At 40.0% G+C, this 18,884-nt stretch overlaps 1 protein-coding gene across 1 annotated transcript; it reads left to right on the top strand.

The window, feature by feature from the left end:
• Window positions 1-1,072: 1,072 nt before the first annotated feature.
• On the top strand, window positions 1,073-15,139 carry LOC140238632 (lactadherin-like). The gene is made up of 3 exons (XM_072318532.1): window positions 1,073-1,234; window positions 14,531-14,680; window positions 14,996-15,139. Exons 1-3 carry the CDS (start codon window positions 1,073-1,075, stop codon window positions 15,137-15,139), a joined length of 456 nt encoding a protein of 151 aa, XP_072174633.1.
• Window positions 15,140-18,884: the final 3,745 nt, after the last annotated feature.

Raw genomic sequence — 18,884 nt, 5'->3', positions numbered from 1 at the left:
GCCTACGCAACAGTCAATGGAAGCCTCTACGGCGAATCGTCACATGATGCGTACGCCAAAGTGGGTGTGGTCAGTTGCCCAACGAACGCCACAAATATCACTGACTGCTGGATTGGCGAAGAGACGAACTATGACGTAGACGCTACCATCGGTATCGTGTGTTGTTCAGGTGAGACGTTTCACCACATGGAGTATAGCATCTGCGTGTCTGTTTGTTTGTTTGTTCTCAGTTTTCATCTGACAAGGTGGCTGATCGCCCACATTCAGCTGTACTAGATGGTCTCCCATGGGGTCCAGATGTAGCCTATGTACTCTGGGCGGAACACTTCACCGTATTCATTGTGATACGTAGGCCTAAATGTAAAAATGCATCATGTACTTTTGTGTATAGTTATAAAAAAAAGACTATATAGTATACATAAAGACTACATGACCGTACCCTCACATATCCACACAGACATACACACCACCCATATACATACATAAAAACTTACATAAGTATGTACATATAATATACGTAGATGTTTTATGCTATGATATACTAACCATATCTACCGATCTATCATAGATGTAAGATATTAACTAATAGAATAAATTGTCTCCCATGGGGTCCAGTTGTATGTACTCGGATCCCATGGGAGACAAGCTTACTGTAGCTGAATGTGGACGACTAGCAGTATGACTAGCCATCTTGTCAGATTGTATTTTTCATTATATACTTTGTATATATATTTCATAATTCCCCTAATCTGATTTATCACGGGGCCTACAGTTGTACAAGCTTGCTTTAACAGAGGCTCCATCATTTCTCGCATTATGACAATAGCCCCACTGTAATGTATACAGACTTATAACGAGACAAACTATTGTACAATTGGTTTCATCTAATTTATGTTTTGTACAGTTTTTTATTGTGCTATTATTTCTTTTCTGTGCTATTTGTGAGAAATAAGAAAATAAATTGAAATTTAAATTGAGAATATGTATATTTAAGTCCTACATATGATGAAGTGGAATAACGGTACGTAATGTTACAATTTGATCCTGTAATATTCCCTTAGCGAGTCCCAGCATGTCTCCTGGAAGTCCTCTTGGTCTGGAAAGTGGCGCCATTCCTGACTCCAGCATCACCGCTTCATCCTACTACAATAGCGAGGTTTATCCCCGATTCGCTCGTCTCAACGGACCTCACAGGTGGTGTTCCAGCGAGTCAAACACAGATCAGTGGCTGCGGGTTCAGTTCGAATCAAACTACCTGGTGTCAGGTATCGTCACGCAGGGACGAGGGACAGCTTATGATTATTATGTGACGTCATATAAAATATCGTCCAGCATAGACAACATGGTTTGGACAGAATACATGGATCCTTTCACAGGCAGCGTCAAGGTGAGTCTGATGTCTCTGAAACCAAAAGCGTACATAGACAGTATACATAATCAGAGGATTAACGTACAGCGATCAAAGGCATAATATATCATGAGGAGAAAATTATTTTAGATTTTAAAAAAAGTTAATGAGGATGGATGAATTTTAATGGCCAAATCGAGGTTTATGTCGCCACTCACTCGCGCGAAGTCCTCATAATGCACTGTGTGCACTTGTAGGAGGTGGGAAGATGTCACCAGCCGTGACGAAATGAACAGCGATGAAAGGAGTATGAAATATGTGGTGACAGAAGCCACAATAATGCTATTTCCTTGATATCCCATTTCGATTTTGACCTCCTTTACTCTCATTGAAAATTATCTTAGCTACATCCTGAACAGTGGAGACATAATCAAAACCTTCAACGACTCATGTACATAATAGACCTGCATGTTGACATGAGCATGGATGATGAAATTACTTCAGACTGTAATGGCGATTTTTCACATACAGCAGGACCCACGTTAATTCGAGCGGTCTTTTGGCTGTGATTATCGAATTACCCCACACCGCTAGACAGTTCTTTCTGTTTCCACTTTAAAAAGGTCAATTGCGAAACGAAATTCTCGAAATGCTTCTCAGGTACTATTCATTATATCATTTGTCAAACTTACTTGTTTTCACTTCCCCATTGAAACATTGTCAATGTTCCAGTAGCGTAATAAAAACGAAAAAATGGTCAAATCTATCTTAAAGCACCAAATTCGGCACACATGTAACTGACATATTATTCTAAGCAGATTTGGATATTGAGCACTTTAGAAATCTGACATCTTCTTTTGTTGCCATGGTAACGATTGAGGGGGGATCATGTATTTCCAATTATGCCATACTAAAATGGAAGGGATGTCACTTAATTCATAGATTTGGTATTAATGATTCTGAAAGTATCGATTATTTACGGTCGTGTGAACAGTGCAGTTTTAAGGATAATTTCTAACAGGCATTTTTGTGATAGTTTGAACATTGGGTTTGGGTGTTGTTGTTTTTTTAAAACAATCGTCTGAATGATATTCTTGCCCTCAAAGGTTTTCCCAGCTAATTATGATATGACGAGTGAGGTAAGGCACTACTTCAGGAGAGCCATAACAGCAAGTTCCATTCGACTCCATCCAAATACGTACTATCATCACATATGTCTCAGACTGGAGCTGATCGGGTATGGACCTTTGCCAGATACTATCGGTAAACAGTATACTTGCTTTTCAATTCAATTCCATTATTTATTTCCATACTTCTCGTATATGAATATTACATCAGAAATGATAATACAAGTCCTTTTACCTTGTAAACAATATGCAAGAACAAACAATATACATGGTAATAACACATCAATTATAATGATAACTTGTCGAAATCGAGGTGGGATTGAACAAGGAGAAGTATGATTGGACCTATATACATGAAAGCAAGCTTGTTTGGCTGTAAGCCCCGAGCAGCCAGTGTTTGTGAAAAAGAAACGTAGAACATGTTTTAAGACATGTTAACCTACTATCGGGCCACAAATGTTATTAAGTTTCTATATTTAATGGCCCGAAAGCTTTAACAACAATAGATGACCAAACAAACTCTACTATTGGGTTGAGAAATTTTAGCAGTGAGAAAAGGAAATCAGTCTGGCTGAATTCGGCCGTAAAATAACCCTAGCAAAAATACGTACATTCATCAGACACTGGGCATCTTCGGAATGACACAATTAAATTAATACACAAAATTGAGGTACACATTAACAAAAATCGCGTCACCCAATCGGACCACCAAACCGTATAATTTCTTAAAATGGGCCCGAAAACTATTTCTTGTAGCCTTGGCAGTGGCGTATCTAGGGGGGGGGGGGGCAAGGGGGGCACGTGCCCCGGGCGCCACTCCTTGGGGCGCAAAAAAAACGAAGAAGAAGAAGAAAAAAAAAGAAAAAAACGAAGAAGAAGAAGAAAAAGAAAAGGAGAAGAAGAAGGAAAAAAAAAAAAAAAAACTCGCCCGGAAGGGGGGAGGGAGAATGGTGGGGGGGGGGGGGGCAGAAAACCAAATCAAACAAGATAAAAACAAAACATGATGATGACGCGGACAAAATGACAATGTTTATTGTGTTCACACAAAAATTCCATGTTCTGTGAGCTGAAATACAAACATTTTTGGCTCGCTCGCTGCGCTCGCTCGCCAAAATTTATATAAAGAAGAAGGTAAGAACAAAACGTGATGATGACAAAATGACAGTGTCTATTGTGTTCACACATGTCATTTTATATTTAGCAGGCAAAATGTTTCACGGAGCAGCGGCTGCAATTTCTTTCGTTCTGAAGCGATCGCCAATTGAATCAAAAGAAGGCGCCACTTTCGAACATACGAGGGGGGGGGGCAAAAAACCCCGAATCAAACAAGATAAGAACAAAACGTAATGATGACGCGGAAATATACAAATTTCGGCTCACTCGCTCGTACTAATTTAGAGTATTTTTGCAAGTCCTCAGTTTGTTGGTATAAATCGTTATCTATAAGGCCATCACTATATCTTGATTAGAATTGTACGATTTAATAAGCAAAAAATGACAAGAGTTTCATGATTTGTAAGCTGAAATACAAAAAATTTCGGCTCGCTCGCTGTGCTCGCTCGCCAAAATTTGTATAAAAAAAGAGAAGAAGATAAGAACAAAACGTGACGATGACACGGACAAAATGATAATATTTAGTAGGAAAAATGTTACACGGAGCAGCGACTGCAATTTCATTCGTTCTGAAGCGATCTCCGATTGGATCAAAAGAGGACGCCAACGGTTTCGAACATACGGGGGGGGGGGGCGCAAAAAATAAAAAAGATAAGAAAAAACGTAATGATGACGCAGAAATATACAAATTTCGGCTCACTCGCTCGTACTGATTTAGAGTATTTTTTTCAAGTCCTCAGTTTGTTGGTATAAATCGTTATCTATAAGGTCGTCACTATTGTGAGATTTAATAAGCTAAAAATGACAAGAATTCCATGTTTTGTAAGCTGAAATACAAAAATTTTCGGCTCGCTCGCTGCGCTCGCTCGCCAAAATTTATATAAAAAAGATAAGAAACACGTGATGATGACGAGGACATATACAAATTTCAGCTCACTAATTTTGAGTATTTTTTAAAGTCCTCAGTTTTTTGGTATAAATCGTTATCTATAAGGCCGTCACTATATCTTGATTAGAATTGTAAGATTTGGTAAGCAAAGAATGACAAGAATTCCATGTTTTGTAAGCTGAAATACAAAAATTTTCGGCTCGCTCGCTGCGCTCGCTCGCCAAAATCTATCAAAATTCATTACATTTAAATCACCCTCAAAAGATCCCTTTTAAGTGCTTGAAAAAGCATCATGTGGACTTTGCTTAAAGTCCCTACCGGGATGGTGTTGGGGTTGAACACTTTTTCAGAAATTAGGGGCGCAATTTTCGTGCTTACCCCGGGCGCCGTTTTCCCTAGATACGCCACTGGATACCGGATGTAATATCGAACCTTGAAGATACGTGGATGTATGCATGTATGTATAATAGTGTAATACGTATTCTTGATGAACACATACATTAATAGATGAATTGGCACTCAGACACTTAAAACAAATGAAATAAGTATGCTGAGGAAATGTACGATGATTGAATAGATTGTTGTCTGATAGTACAGTGTTGTCAATCACCTAAATTTGTTGTACATACCCATGTATTACAATAATATTATAGTCATAGTTACTCGTTCACTGATAGTATTTGAAGTGTGCCATTACTTGCCATGTGTCCAGAATAGGACCATTGCCTTGGTATGCAACTTGTATTTTTTTAACACGTTCTTTTGGGGATGTTTTGTTTTTTTGTTTTTTATTTTTCATATTGGTTTTTTTTTGTTGGTTGTTGTTTTGGGGGTTTTTTTACGAACAAAGACATGATTACAACAATAACGCACCTACATGTACAAATACTGTGTACATTGATTTTGACAGAACCGCATCTGTGAGTTTCACAGTCTGTGTGTATGATTTGTGTTTTGCATGTAGGCCAACAGGGAAACCAGCCCAGTTAATGAACGGAGAAGGCAAGGACACACATACACACACACACACACTGGCATACTTATCTCCATTTTTGACACGACTGTATTACAAATATGGGTGGTACAATGGTTCACTTAACTAGGGCATCCCATATTGTAGTCTCCAAAGTACACGTATAAAAATATTTGGGCAAACAGAAGAGACTGCCGGCACAAACCCTCACACTCAGACAATCACACACACACACACACACACACACACACGCACACACACACACACACACACACACACACACACATACACAATATCTCAACTTGCAGACAATTTCTCTAATTGCCTTTCGAAGACAGAATCTATTAGAAATACAGCACACTGTATTTGCACCGCATTTTGTATTCTCTGGAGCAAACGTTAGCTAACATGCATCCATATCATAATGGCATTCAGGTGTGTTTTGAAAAGTGAGTCTCTGTGTGTCACGCTGTTTGTGATATCAATGTATGTGTACGCATTTTAATATGACGCAAATGTTCAATTTGTATAAGCCTTTCGCTAACTTCAGATAGTGCCAGCATTAGAACCATGTCGCCTTATAGATGAACACTGATAGTCTTGTCACAATGGTTTCTGATTCTAGCCGACATCAATCACCATAGCGAGTCCTGTCCACTCGATCGGGGACTCCCTCTTGGTGTCGGAGATGGTAGGATTCCCGATTCTAGCATGTCGTCTTCGTCCTGGATTCATATCCTTCATCGGGCGCGGTATGGCAGGCTAGACAAACAACCAAATTCGGGCGGTGACAGCCGCGCATCATGGGTACCACGTGTAGATGATCAAGACAAGTGGATGAAAGTAAGCATTAATTGGTTAAAATGCCTATTCATTGACTTTTTACCTGGCCAATTTTGTTATAAATCAAGACAAAAAGTTATACTGAATGCGATTTTTTTTTTTTTTTTTTTTTTTAGTCTAAAGGCCGTGTCACACCTTTCCGGGCAAGCCTTGCGTGCGACTTGCAAGGAACAATAATTGGCTACCCGGAGGACCCCGTTGATGATCCGCACATGACAGTACCTAGCATGTATCTCAACCGTAGTCGCCCGGAGGTGCGCACGCATATTCTTTTACCCGCAACCGTGTTTCGGCCCTGTCGCACCTTTCCGGGCAAGCTGCTCGGGCTTGTTACGTGTAGGGATTTTTTAGCATACCGGACATTCCTGAGGGAAAAAGGATTTGAGCGAGTCAGCGCATGTGTCTTATCTGCTGGACGCGTTCTACTTAAATTGTACTTGCGAGTATACTGTGTGACCTTTGTACCAGTCGCGTGGGGGATGACAACTCAGTGAAGGAATTCCTCTGATTGAATGGCTGAAATCCGACAGAATTTCATTATTTTGGCCGCATACGGGCCTGCGAAGTACCTGCGTGGGAGTTGCCTGGGAAGTGCTGCCGCTAAGGGCCTCCTACTGGCGTTCTGCGTGGACCTCTACAGGCATTCCCGCGACTCACCCGGAAAAAGTTTTGGTCATGCTCAAAACTTGGCTGCGGTTAAATCGGACTTGCGTGAGCACCTCTGGGCAACTACGCGCTAGATACTGTCAGGTGCGGACCAACTGCGGAGAGCTCCGGGAAGTGAATTTGTTTCCCCGCAAGTCAAGCCGCAAAACTTCCCCCGTACGGTATGACAAGGCATGAATGAACATTGCAAACATTCTTGTTCGCCCGCTGAAAATCTTCTACGTGCTGGAAACTACCTACTCGCCACAAGCCCGCGTACCTTGCCCGGAACGGTGTGACACGGCCTTAACATTAAACAAAAATTGTTCAAGAAAGGCCGCAAAATGGGTTGATTTCCCCTCACTCATGGCCTCCGAATTCGTCTAGAATTCAGCCACTTACTTGATGACGTCATGTGTTGAAGACGCATACCAATGGCGTAAACGCGTCGGCTGTTTGCATATAAATGAGTGCGTGCATTTTCAGTCACGGTGAATGAAATTCAAGCAATCTGATACTTTTATTGACCCAAAAATGGCCTAAGACAATCTCAACCACAGCTTTGAAGTCGATGAGGATAAAGACAAGACTGATCTTGGAACCAGGAGTGATGACAGCGGCAAATATAATGGGGATTTGGAGGAGTTATTGGATGCGAAAGCTCGCGGCAGAAGTAGGCGGTGGTGTCGCAGCCCGGTTAAGCCGGGGGTTGAGACCGACGAGATGGAACAGCTAGACAAACGGGCGATGTAGGATCTACTTTCGTATATCCATGTATACTCCTACATGTCAAATGGCGTAGAACAAAATTACACTGAAATCACAGGATATAATTAATACTTTAATACCTTCTTTCCAATTACTCACGCGAATTTGAACGAAATCGTTTGAGGGGAAGCGCCGCTCAATACAAACTCGACCTTCGCGACAGATCGCGGCGTACGCTGCCTACACAATCTAGAACTGAAGTTAGCTGTCTAATACCGCTTTCAGTAATTCATTACATTTTGGCCCGCTCCTGGTCCGAGCTAAATTAGCCCCCGCCAAGAAGTAAAAAAAATGCGTTCAGTAACTATAGCAGAGCCACACTACTTTTACGATGACCAATTCATAAACTCGGTCAAGTAAGGGATAACTGCCATAGTAACAGAACACCTCATGGACAGAGCGGAAGTGCATTTTCGCGCGATATTATGTACGCTTTATGAGCTGAGCAGCGTAATTAAGCTGTGAACTTTGACCGTTAAAGGAATTTGGCCCGCAGCTAGCGCTGCTATCGTTCAAACTCTTTGATCAGCGCCAGGCCCGCCCCTGGTCCGCGCCTGGCGCTAGCTGCAGCAGCGCCAAAATAGTCGGCACCTGGCGCAGGCCACTTTGGCCCCCAACCATTCATAAACTCAAAATTTTCGACTTGGTCCGCTCCTGGTCTGCTCCTGGTCCGAGCCATGAGGGTTACTGAAAGGGGTATAATATATCGAACGGGAACTTACCGCGGGCTCTAAAATTCATTGAGCAACAGTTGTATAAGGCTGAAATTAAAAGTTGGTTATTGCATGAGAAATGTGTGGGTGTGGATGTGTGGGTGTCTGCCTGTCTGTTTGTAGTCTTGTACTATCTAGAAACTGCATTTCTTCTCCGACGACTTCATTCAACTGGCGTTTTGTTTTTCAGTCCTCATTCTCGCATAATTACAGACAGCCAACTTTTCATATTTTGCATGCAACGTAGTACATGTACATCGCAATCCCTCGAAAGAACGAGTTGTTTTGAAGGAAAATTGAGCAACGACATGAAAGTCACACGGATATCAACGCTCCCCCAATGAAGGATATGCTACAAATTTACGGGGGTGATTTAGAATAGGCAACTATAGATTAGGGGAAGTGTGGGAGAGTTGAGCCAATTTTTACATTTAGTGATACTGTTCAATAACTATACACAATTTATGGATTATTTGTTGGCTGGTATATACTACAACTATTCAGGCATGATATGAAAGCCCAATAAGACACCTAGCACCAACAACTTGGGGTGACACTTCAACAAAAATATTTTACAAAATAGCTCAAGTCTCCCTTGATGTGGTGAGAGTTGAGCCACTATGCTATGGGCCCTACATAATTATCATGTTAAGAAGTTCGGGCTTATAAAAGAAAATGACTATGGAAACCTATCTAAAGGAAGGATGGTGTAATGGTAACAGAGGAGCGGGGCGTCTGTTTGACTTACAGGTCATCGGATGGATAATATGGATGTTGTTGGGGTCCACCTACGATCACATGATCAGGATTTCTAGATGCACCCTGAGTGGATTTGCGTATAATAAGTCAACTCTTGGTGTGAGGAAGAAGAAACCGCCCGTAGGGCGTCACTCCTACATGGCGAGAACACCACATACCTTTCCAATATTCCTCACCTCATCCAGTTGCAGACCCGTTTCCTTGACCAAAAAATGACACTCATTGAGCCACTTGAGGGCTGAGCCACTGGAATGCAGGGTTTAGCCATGGCACAACTCTCCCTCGACACGTTGGCTCAACTCCCCCCACAGTCACCATTTAAACTAACCCTCAAAACCTACGAAAGTGACCGCACCAAACATGTTGAAATTTGGTGAAAGAAACAAGTGATATACAGGCTATCTGCTACTCCAACTGATTTGCACTTATACACTGCCTCTATACCATAGATGTGAGAGAAAACCACATATCTGACAAGTGGACATTCACTTTTGGTGACCAAAAGTGGTTTTTCTTTGATCATTTTGTCATGCTTCGTCCAACGTCGCTGCCTCATATACTGGTATATATTGATTATAGGCATGAACAAGAAATGGCAGCAGCTGACTGCTGTCAGTCACTATGAAGATGTGAGGTGGCCTGGATCAACTCTCCCAGTCGCTCAACTCTCCCACACTTCCCCTACGTATATCCTGTGATTATGGTGAAATTCGGGTTTCTGGAATTTTAAGATATCCACATGGGTAGTCCCCGTAATGGTGCTGATAACATATTATAGGCCTAAAGAGCGATTTGCACGGACTATCACTAACGTTAGACCCGTTTTACTGACGACGGTGTGAGTTATACTGCGACTGTTCGTAAGAATACAAAATTAATTTGTCATCTTAGTAAATATACGTATCTGTCTCTTTTCGTTGGACTTAATTCTTGTCTAACGACAGTACCCGTTATGCCTGGTGATAGTAAATATGGTCATTCCCGAGTAACCCTACTTAGGCCTAGCTAGAGTGATAGCTAGAGACAATCTTCTCGTATGACAATATATTGCTATGCGGAACAGCTATGACTAGCCAAAACGCCCTAAAAGGGCATTTCAGCCTCATAGATCTAGTTGAACATCTAAGCCTACCTAATTAATGTTTGGCTTACCGATTTTATGAATTATTTCGATTTTTTTCTTGCACAGATCTCACAGCTGCCTTCAAAACACAGCGCCGTACATATCAACTGGTTTTTCTACAGTATGATCCACATATCACGGCGGTCAGTAAATTTTCACTAGAATTTAGAAACGCCTTGAAAAGAGCATTTCAGCCTTACTGAATTTAATCAGCTCCATAGTGGAAGATCTTGGCCTTATCTATTCCTGAATGATGTTTGGCTTACCGACTTTATGAATTAAGGGGAAAAAAACGTTTTTCTTGCACAATTTTCCCAGTTGCCTTCCAAATTAAAACACAGTTCAGTTCAATTCAGAAGCTACTGTCAACGTAGTGTTAGTGACCCCTGTGCGTTCGCACACCCCGGATAAGGGCACGGCACATAGCTATATACAGCTGCAGCTAGCAGCTGATTTGAACGTTGCTGTGTGCATGATTTGAACGTTGCTGTGTGCGTGATTTGAACGTTGCAGTGTGCGTGATGTAACGTCGGCCTGCCGTGCCGTAAGCGCAGTGGCGGTGTGGCTGAATATTGAATGGTGCTATATGACTGTGACTTTGGATGGCAGCTACGAAACTTTTGCAAGAAAAGTATATTTTCGGATTAATTCATAAAATTGGTAAGCCAGACATCAATTACGAAAAGATTAGGACTAAATCTTCCACTAGAGCTGATTCAGTGAGGCTGAAATGCTCTTTTTAGGTCGTTTTAGCTGAAAAATTTACTGACCGGCGTAACAAGTGGTGGACCAAACTTCTAGTAGTGTTAGAGACAGTACAGTGCAAAATTGATACGAGAGTATTAAAGTTTGTCTCTACTCTGGGGTGGCAATTAGCCTATAAGGCCTACATTTACAACGTTAGATTAGAAACCCAAACAAATGATACAAATACCATGGTTCTATGTGCCTTCATACCCTTGCTTTTTGTTTTTCTTTTGAGATATTTTCTCCACTGAAACTGGAACTTACCTAGCCTACTAGTTCTTTTGTTGAAGAGGAGGCCTCCGATCAGGCTCAGCTGCAGTTGAGCATGAAGCTGCACCAGGGCGTACCCCAGCACTCCACTACTACCGGCCTATTATATAGGTTTTCCCATCCATTTTCGCACTTTTGTCATTCAATTTTAAAGATCTATTTTTCAATTTCGTCCCGAGAAGCACGTGGAACGCAAATCCTAACTCCAATTTCGTCAGTTGCCATTGTAATTCATTTTTCGTCAAACATTTTCGAAGACATAACATTCAGCTGATCCCTCCCGCTGACGGATCGCAGAAAGTGAAGATCAATTCGGTCTTGTTCACACAATTTCATGAATTTTTCATTCAAATTAGTCAGATGTTGTCGATTCTTTATTTTGATGGTGAACCAACTTTAAACCGATATATTTTTTCTTTCTCTCGTTATTTTACACATTATTTCCTAATCATTTGCTTAGACAATACACACAAAAACATGACTGCCAACTAAAATTGATTGAAGGATAAACAACAGTCAAAAAACATAACCCAGGACAGTATGTCAGTGTCACCTTCTGAACTTAAACTCGTAATGTTCAGGTTTTCGCATCATAATGCATGAAGCAAACTTTAATTTTTGTACCCTGGAAAGCAGCAAACATAATTATGTTATCCATTCTTTGACATTAAACAGGCTACAATTCTACACTTAAATTTTGTCTTTAATCATGCTTGCCTAGAAATCGTTTGTCAGTGTTTTCGTTTGCGAGACGGTACGTCTGTTTGTATAAGTGTGTACTCGGATTGCTTGTGTGTGTGTCTGTATCTGTGGTTCTGTGTGTGTGGGGGGGGGGCACTTGTGCGTATGTTAACTCCTGAATGTAAAATGTGAACTGTTACAGAAAAAAAAAAATGCATGAATGACTGGAAAATCACACTGGATAGAGATATGAGACGATTATTAATGAAAATTTAACGAAAATGATTGACAAAAGACGAAGTCGATCCTGCTTTTTTGAGTGCTGCGAGTGAGACTGACGAATTTGAACTGTAAATGACGAAAATGTATGCCAAATGACTAAATTGAATGGACTTTATTTGAAAATGAACGACGAAAAACGAATTTGAAAGTAAGATTCGTCTATTCCCGACATCCTGCGAAATTGAAGTAAATATTTGTGAAATTGAATGAAAAAAGTTTGAAAATGAATGGGAAAACCTATAGTGCAGAAACGGGCTTAGCATTAGAAAGAGTTTTTTGTGTAGAACATACGATTGTTGGTGCTTTAATTGATCGTTGTAAATGAGAATAGTTTCAACTTAAATCGACAAGGGAAACTCATTTCCTCTTCATGGCTACAGATTTACCAATACCTTCATCTTTGAAGTGTTCCGATCAGTATACCGAAGAATGTTTTGCCACACGCAGATACTTGGCATTCCGCACGAAACGAACCCGGCCACGACCGTTGGGTTGCATGGCCATTTTGGGAAAAAATCAGTGAGAACACGTCTAAATTTTTCTCCTTGTTCCTAGTTTAACATATGAAACTGGCATGTTGGTACCCTTCGAAGACTATAGTTTCCTACACTTTTATGAAATCGGAAAATATCACACATTAAAAATGCACTGATTTGCCAACATATAATCCTCCCGCGTATTTCATGTGCGAAATCGCATGGATAGTGTACAAGAGTAAACACATTTAGCTCGGTCGAGGCGTGCCACCTGTGTTGTTTCCTAGTTATGACGTCTCTGCATATCATTATAGATTAGATCTGAAGCCGTTTCCTGATTTTGACTATTAAACTCTCTGAAATCGCTATTTTTGTCATTATATTTCTTCATAATTACGTGTATAAAGTGAAAGACAAATGTTTTGTAATCAGTAGATCTAATAGAGAGTTTATCTTTCGAACAATTGAAACAGCTTGAAATTTCAAGTAAATTTGCCATACCTCTTTGACGGTTTTTTTTTTTTTTTTGTGCACGATCACATGATACAATCTAACCAATCACAGCGCATATTATACCCGCACCTGTTCACAACATATTTGTGCATAATATGATATCTATGCCATAATGTTCTTGCATGTGCGTGTGTGATTGTATACATAAACATATACCAACTGCTCGCTTATTCATTCATTTATTCTCTGTTTCCAGTATTTGCTCTGTTTCTATTAAGACGTCGATCTTCCAGATCTAATTTGAAAGGGATATACAAGAGCTCATATTGCTATCCCTGATTTTATCATTTAGAATTTATGGGGAAAATAGCACATTAGTTTTCATAGGCATTGGGGAATTCTGACTTGTGTTCTATGTGAATTTCCCCTGATCAGTCAGATCAAAACATTCTCGCAAAATATTTTGAGAAATTACAATATGTACAATGACCTCTAAATTATTTTTTTTTGCAATTACTAATATGTAGTTTCCTTCCAAAAAAAAAGTTAATTCTTCTGAGACAATACACATCCACAAGCTATGTCATTCTGTATTTTTTCTTTGCAAGTTCCTCGACTGTTTGATCAATCTAAAAAATGAGATAACATCGGTGTCCTCTGAGCAATAAACGTACAATACCTAACAGCCATAATTTTTTGCGTAGAATTGTCAATAACAACAAGAATTTGATCAATTTGAACGATTACGCAGTATACTCGCAGCATGCTATAAAGATTAAAATTAGCACTGACTGTCGGGCGGAAGCTTGGTGGTCAAGTGGGTAAGACACCTCTCCAGTGATTAGGAGGTCGTAGGTCCGAATCCTCCTCGAGTACGTATGCCCATGATTTCCCATGATGCAGAGCAATTTGTCATTTAGCCAATATCCTTTACCTAGAGTCACGAATTACTTAACCTCCACGCGTCCATCCTTTTCATTTATTTAAAGGTACAGTAGCAATATATCCAACCTAAACATTCATAATCATTTTTATTATGATTATAATAAGAAATGTCGAAATGTCCGTCAACAATCACATCATTCAAACGGGGGAAAAACTACGTTCATACAGGCTTTAAAGTAATGTTTCCTCGGTGAACAAATTTGAAATTGGAGGAAAAAAAAACAGTAATCCTTTTGATATCGTGGAAATCGTTCTGGTAATGCATAAGACGCAGCATGTACTTTTGGTCAATTTCAAATTATTTTCACATTATTGAACCTGTGTTGCATTTCTGTTGTGTTTGTATTTTTTCTTTTGCAAACATTTGTATTTTAGATTGACCTCGGTGAAGTGTTCATGGTCACAGGTGTGATAACTCAAGGCAGAGCAAACACTGAACGGTGGGTGACATCCATTCACATCTCCACGTCCTTGAATGATATCGACTGGATTTTTGCAATCGACCCGCTGTCCAATGGACCCAAGGTAAGAATAATGTTCAGACTTGCACAATAATTGATGCTTTTTTATTACTTTTACTCCCATCATGCTCAAAATTACTTGAACGATGATCAACTATGATACTACGGCAGCTCTCAAACTACAGAACACCGGGAAAATGTAAATATATATATCTGCTGTTTCTTCACTGAGAATGATATAGTTGCCTTTACAACTGCAGTGAGAATAAATTTCGCATTGACTTTGTAAAATTTGGTTAACAATATTATGTTTTCTTTCTCAATAATATCAGATGTTACTTTTTTTTTCTCTTGTGTGTGTGTGACATTGATATCCCAGGTGTACCCAGCCAATTATGAGAGAAATACTCACGTGACTTCGTTACTACCTAACCCATTGAGGGCGCGTTACGTCAGGATCCATCCAATCACGTTCATGAACTATGTATCCATGAGAGTCGAAGTTCTGGGGCGAGTTATCTGAAGGCTTCTAAATGATCCTTTACATTATTTTGATTGTTCTTGGGATTTTTTTGTATATATTTAGGCGCCTATATGTTTTAAGAAGTTAAGCTGGCTATAGCGTTGACGAGGTCAAAAAGCCTCCATCTATAGATATGCGCATCTTAAGAGTTGGAATGATTATGATTTCTGGCGTGAATGCTGACCCTTGTTTTAAACAATCATCACATGATTTCCATTTGTATATTTTGAACTATAATACCTAATGATTTATTGTGTATCATCCCTTTCTAATTCATTATAATATTACCTTGATGTCCTTTGATATATTCATTATTTTTACATGCAGTTGACAAAGTTTTGTACCTTTCGTTATCGGCTAATTTGTTTCTCCCATTCCCTCTCCACAGAACAAAATGAGTGAACTTACAACAAAACAAATCTGTTTGAAAAAAAAAAAAGGTTTATGATAAAGTTCGATATAAGCTATATTTTACAGTTACCTTTAAAAAAAATATTAAGTATGTATATGAAACGTGCGTCCTTCTGGATATTTCGATATAAAATACTAAAAATGGATATTTGTACCTTGTCTTTAATATAACAATCAATACAAGCATGGTAACACCATGGGAAAGATTATTTCATTAGGTGATCCGAGAATCCTCTCGGATCACCTATTGTATCTGTACGGATTCTTTCTTTCTTTCTTTCTTTCTGGACAAAAGTTGTGCAGAGGTTAGCTCAGAAAGTGCATTGCCTATCAATGTCAAACTTATACCATATATGTATCATGTCGCAAAGACAACAGCGCAAGTAAAATCATAGTGATCAGTCGACCGTGACGTCACTATGACGTCATTATATAAAACACATTTTCATGCATATCTCATTAATGGAATGGAATATTTCAATGAAATTTACGTCACATATATTTCAAGTCAAGCGAATTCTACTCATATTCTCAAAATTCATTTTTATCACAAAACGCGCGCGTACGCGCGCGTTGAAATATTTGTTTGCTCAAATTGAGCTCAAATTTTTTTGCACACGTTTCAGACCATTTGCAGCATTTTTTGAAAAATTGAAAAAATTGGACGGACGCGTACGCGCGCGCACATATTCGCACGCACAGCTAATATGAAATTGAAATTTTCAATTTTTTCACGCGAATCGGATGTCGGAAATGTTAAGGAATATTTCTACCAAGTTTCAAGTCGATCCGATTCAATAGACGTCATACGGGCCCGTCAAAGTTGAAATTCCGCGCGTGCGTCAATGGGGATACACAGTGCAACTATGCCAAAAAAACGCCAATTCTAAATCGGATTTTACTCGTCAGGATGGACGGTGACCCCCCATTTTCTTTACATATTCTGAAAGCTGATGAGTTGTACATGTCATTTCATAGGCTGGCTATGCTGACAAAATGATTAAAAGATATCAAATTTCTTAATAAAATAAAAAAAGTAAATTTTCAAAATGACGTCATCAAATTTCAAGTTTACTGGAGCGTATCTCACTTATCCTTTGCCAATTTTCACCCAAATTTCAATATGTTGTAGCTTATGAATTGATCTTTCATGAATTTAATTACACAATTTTGATTAGATGACGACATCACCTCGAAAAAATGAATTGAAGGTAACCTTGTCAAATTTGACCAGTTTACGTGTAATCTCTATGGGAGTGCAATTTTTATGGAAATGAAAATTGACATGACTATCTTTATCGAGCACTAGCTCACTTATGATTCGGTGAATTTCTCTAATATTTTAATATGTTGTAGCTGAGACGTAGCGCTATCGTTAGTGTGCCCTTCGTTTTTTCATACGTTGTCGGGATTACGTGAAAAAACTTGGTTTAAATTAAAGTTTATCTTCGATGTATTGAAATATTTCTTTCTTTTTGCAACTTTATGTGCAATAACTCAAGAAAAACATACCCTATCACCACCATATTTTGCACATGTTTAGTTCATGTCACGAACATTATTTCATAAAATAACAACTACTTGATCAGACGCCATCTTGGGTATGTAAATTAGGGTCAAAGGTCATACATGTTTCATCCTGTATCTTGGTGAATACATGTCCTATCTTTCCCATATTTTGTACACGTAAAGACCATGTTACAGGGATCATTTCATAAAATAACCACTTTTTGCTCAGATGCCATCTTGTCTGTGCAAAGTGGGGTCAAAGGTCATAATTATGTACTTCTTTTTCTATCTTCGCTATGACGTGTTATCTCTATGGGAGGGAATTTTTTAGATGTGAAAATTGACATGACTCTCTTTATCAAGCACTATCTTACTTATGCTTCGGTGAATTTCTCTCAGATTTTAATATGTTGTAGCTGAGACTTTGCAGTATCAGGACTCGAATCATTGATTTAAAAAAAGAATCGGATCACCTTAATTTGTCAGTGATGACAAATTACAATCTCTAGTTTTCTTTGAAACTTTGTGCCTACTTGTTATGATTATGCAATAGGGGAATGAGTAGTATCCTACAATATGGGATAATGTCTAAATTCAAAAGTTGCAAAATAAACACCAGTCGCCATGAAGAGTTAATGAAGAACATGGAATATTCATTGTCTTTCGTTCTCAGCTGGTCAGCCATAAATGTCCATTTCGATAGAACTCTTAGATATTCAATCTTTTAGTGGTGCCTTGCCAGGCAATATTGATAGCTTAATTTGTATTTGATTGTTCATCATGCCACCTGCTGAGAAACTTAGAGTAAGCCCTGGGACCATCATCAAATAGAAACAAAAATTCAAGCAAGAGGAGATGTCTGTTTAGGGACTGACCCAGGAGCGGACGTCCAAAGATCACAACGGAACAGTAAGACATCGGTGATCTATCACTTGGTCAACTCCCACTTCGTCTAATAGCCACTTAGTCTCAACCCATATCTTCTAATCCCGTTTCGTCTACAACCAGTACGTCTATAATCTTCATTAGTCAAATTGCCACTTATGCCGTGTCACACCTTTCCGGGCAAGCTACGCGGGCTTGTTGCGAGTAGGGATTTTTCAAGCACGCAGGAGAATTTTCTGCGGGCGGTCAAGGATGTTTGTGAGTTTCACACTTGTGTCTTGCCTGCTATTATAGACGCCTGCTACTTACCTTCTACTTGCGTGTATTCCGTGTGACCTGCGTGAGAACTTTGAAACCGATCCGTTTTCTATTACGAGCGACTTACGGGTACTGCGAAGTACCTGCGTTGCTCCCGGCGAGTCACTCGGAACAAGTTTTTGAGCATGACCAAGGCCTTGTCATACCGTATCTGGGGAAGTTTGCGAGTTGACTTGCGGGGAAACAAATTTGCTACCCGGAGCTCTCCGCAGTTGTCCCGCACCTGACAGTACCTAACGCGTATCTCGCCTGTAGTTGCCCGAAGGTGCGCACGCAAGTCCCATTTTCCCGCAGCCAAGTTTTGAGCATGACCAAAACTTTTTCTGGGTGAGTCGCGGGGATTGCCCGCGGAGGTCCACGCAGAACACCAGTAGGAGGCCCTTAGCAGCAGCACCTCGCAGGCAACTCCCACGCAGGTACTTCGCAGTCCCCGCATGCGGCCAAGATAATGACATTCTGTGGGACTTCTGCCATTCCTTCAGAAGAATTCCTTCACTGAGCTGTCAGCCCCCACGCGCCTGGCACGCAGGTCACACAGAATACCCGCAACTTTAGAACTTAAGTAGCACGCGTCCAACAAGTAAGGCACATGCAAAACTCGCCTAAATTCTTGTCCTCGATC

This window comes from Diadema setosum, chromosome 15 (genome assembly GCF_964275005.1).
Source record: "Diadema setosum chromosome 15, eeDiaSeto1, whole genome shotgun sequence".
Lineage (NCBI taxonomy): Eukaryota > Metazoa > Echinodermata > Echinoidea > Diadematoida > Diadematidae > Diadema > Diadema setosum.
This window is presented reverse-complemented; position numbering and strand designations above follow the sequence as displayed.

What these genes read in the sequence shown, in the direction of transcription:
- LOC140238632 (XM_072318532.1), top strand. Translation starts at nt 1,073, where the DNA reads ATGTCTCCTGGAAGTCCTCTTGGTCTGGAAAGTGGCGCCATTCCTGAC. An exon ending in ACACAGATCAGTGGCTGCGG is followed by an intron (nt 1,235 to 14,530) that starts GTTCAGTTCGAA and finishes TTTGTATTTTAG; the next exon opens with ATTGACCTCGGTGAAGTGTT. An exon ending in CGCTGTCCAATGGACCCAAG is followed by an intron (nt 14,681 to 14,995) that starts GTAAGAATAATG and finishes TTGATATCCCAG; the next exon opens with GTGTACCCAGCCAATTATGA.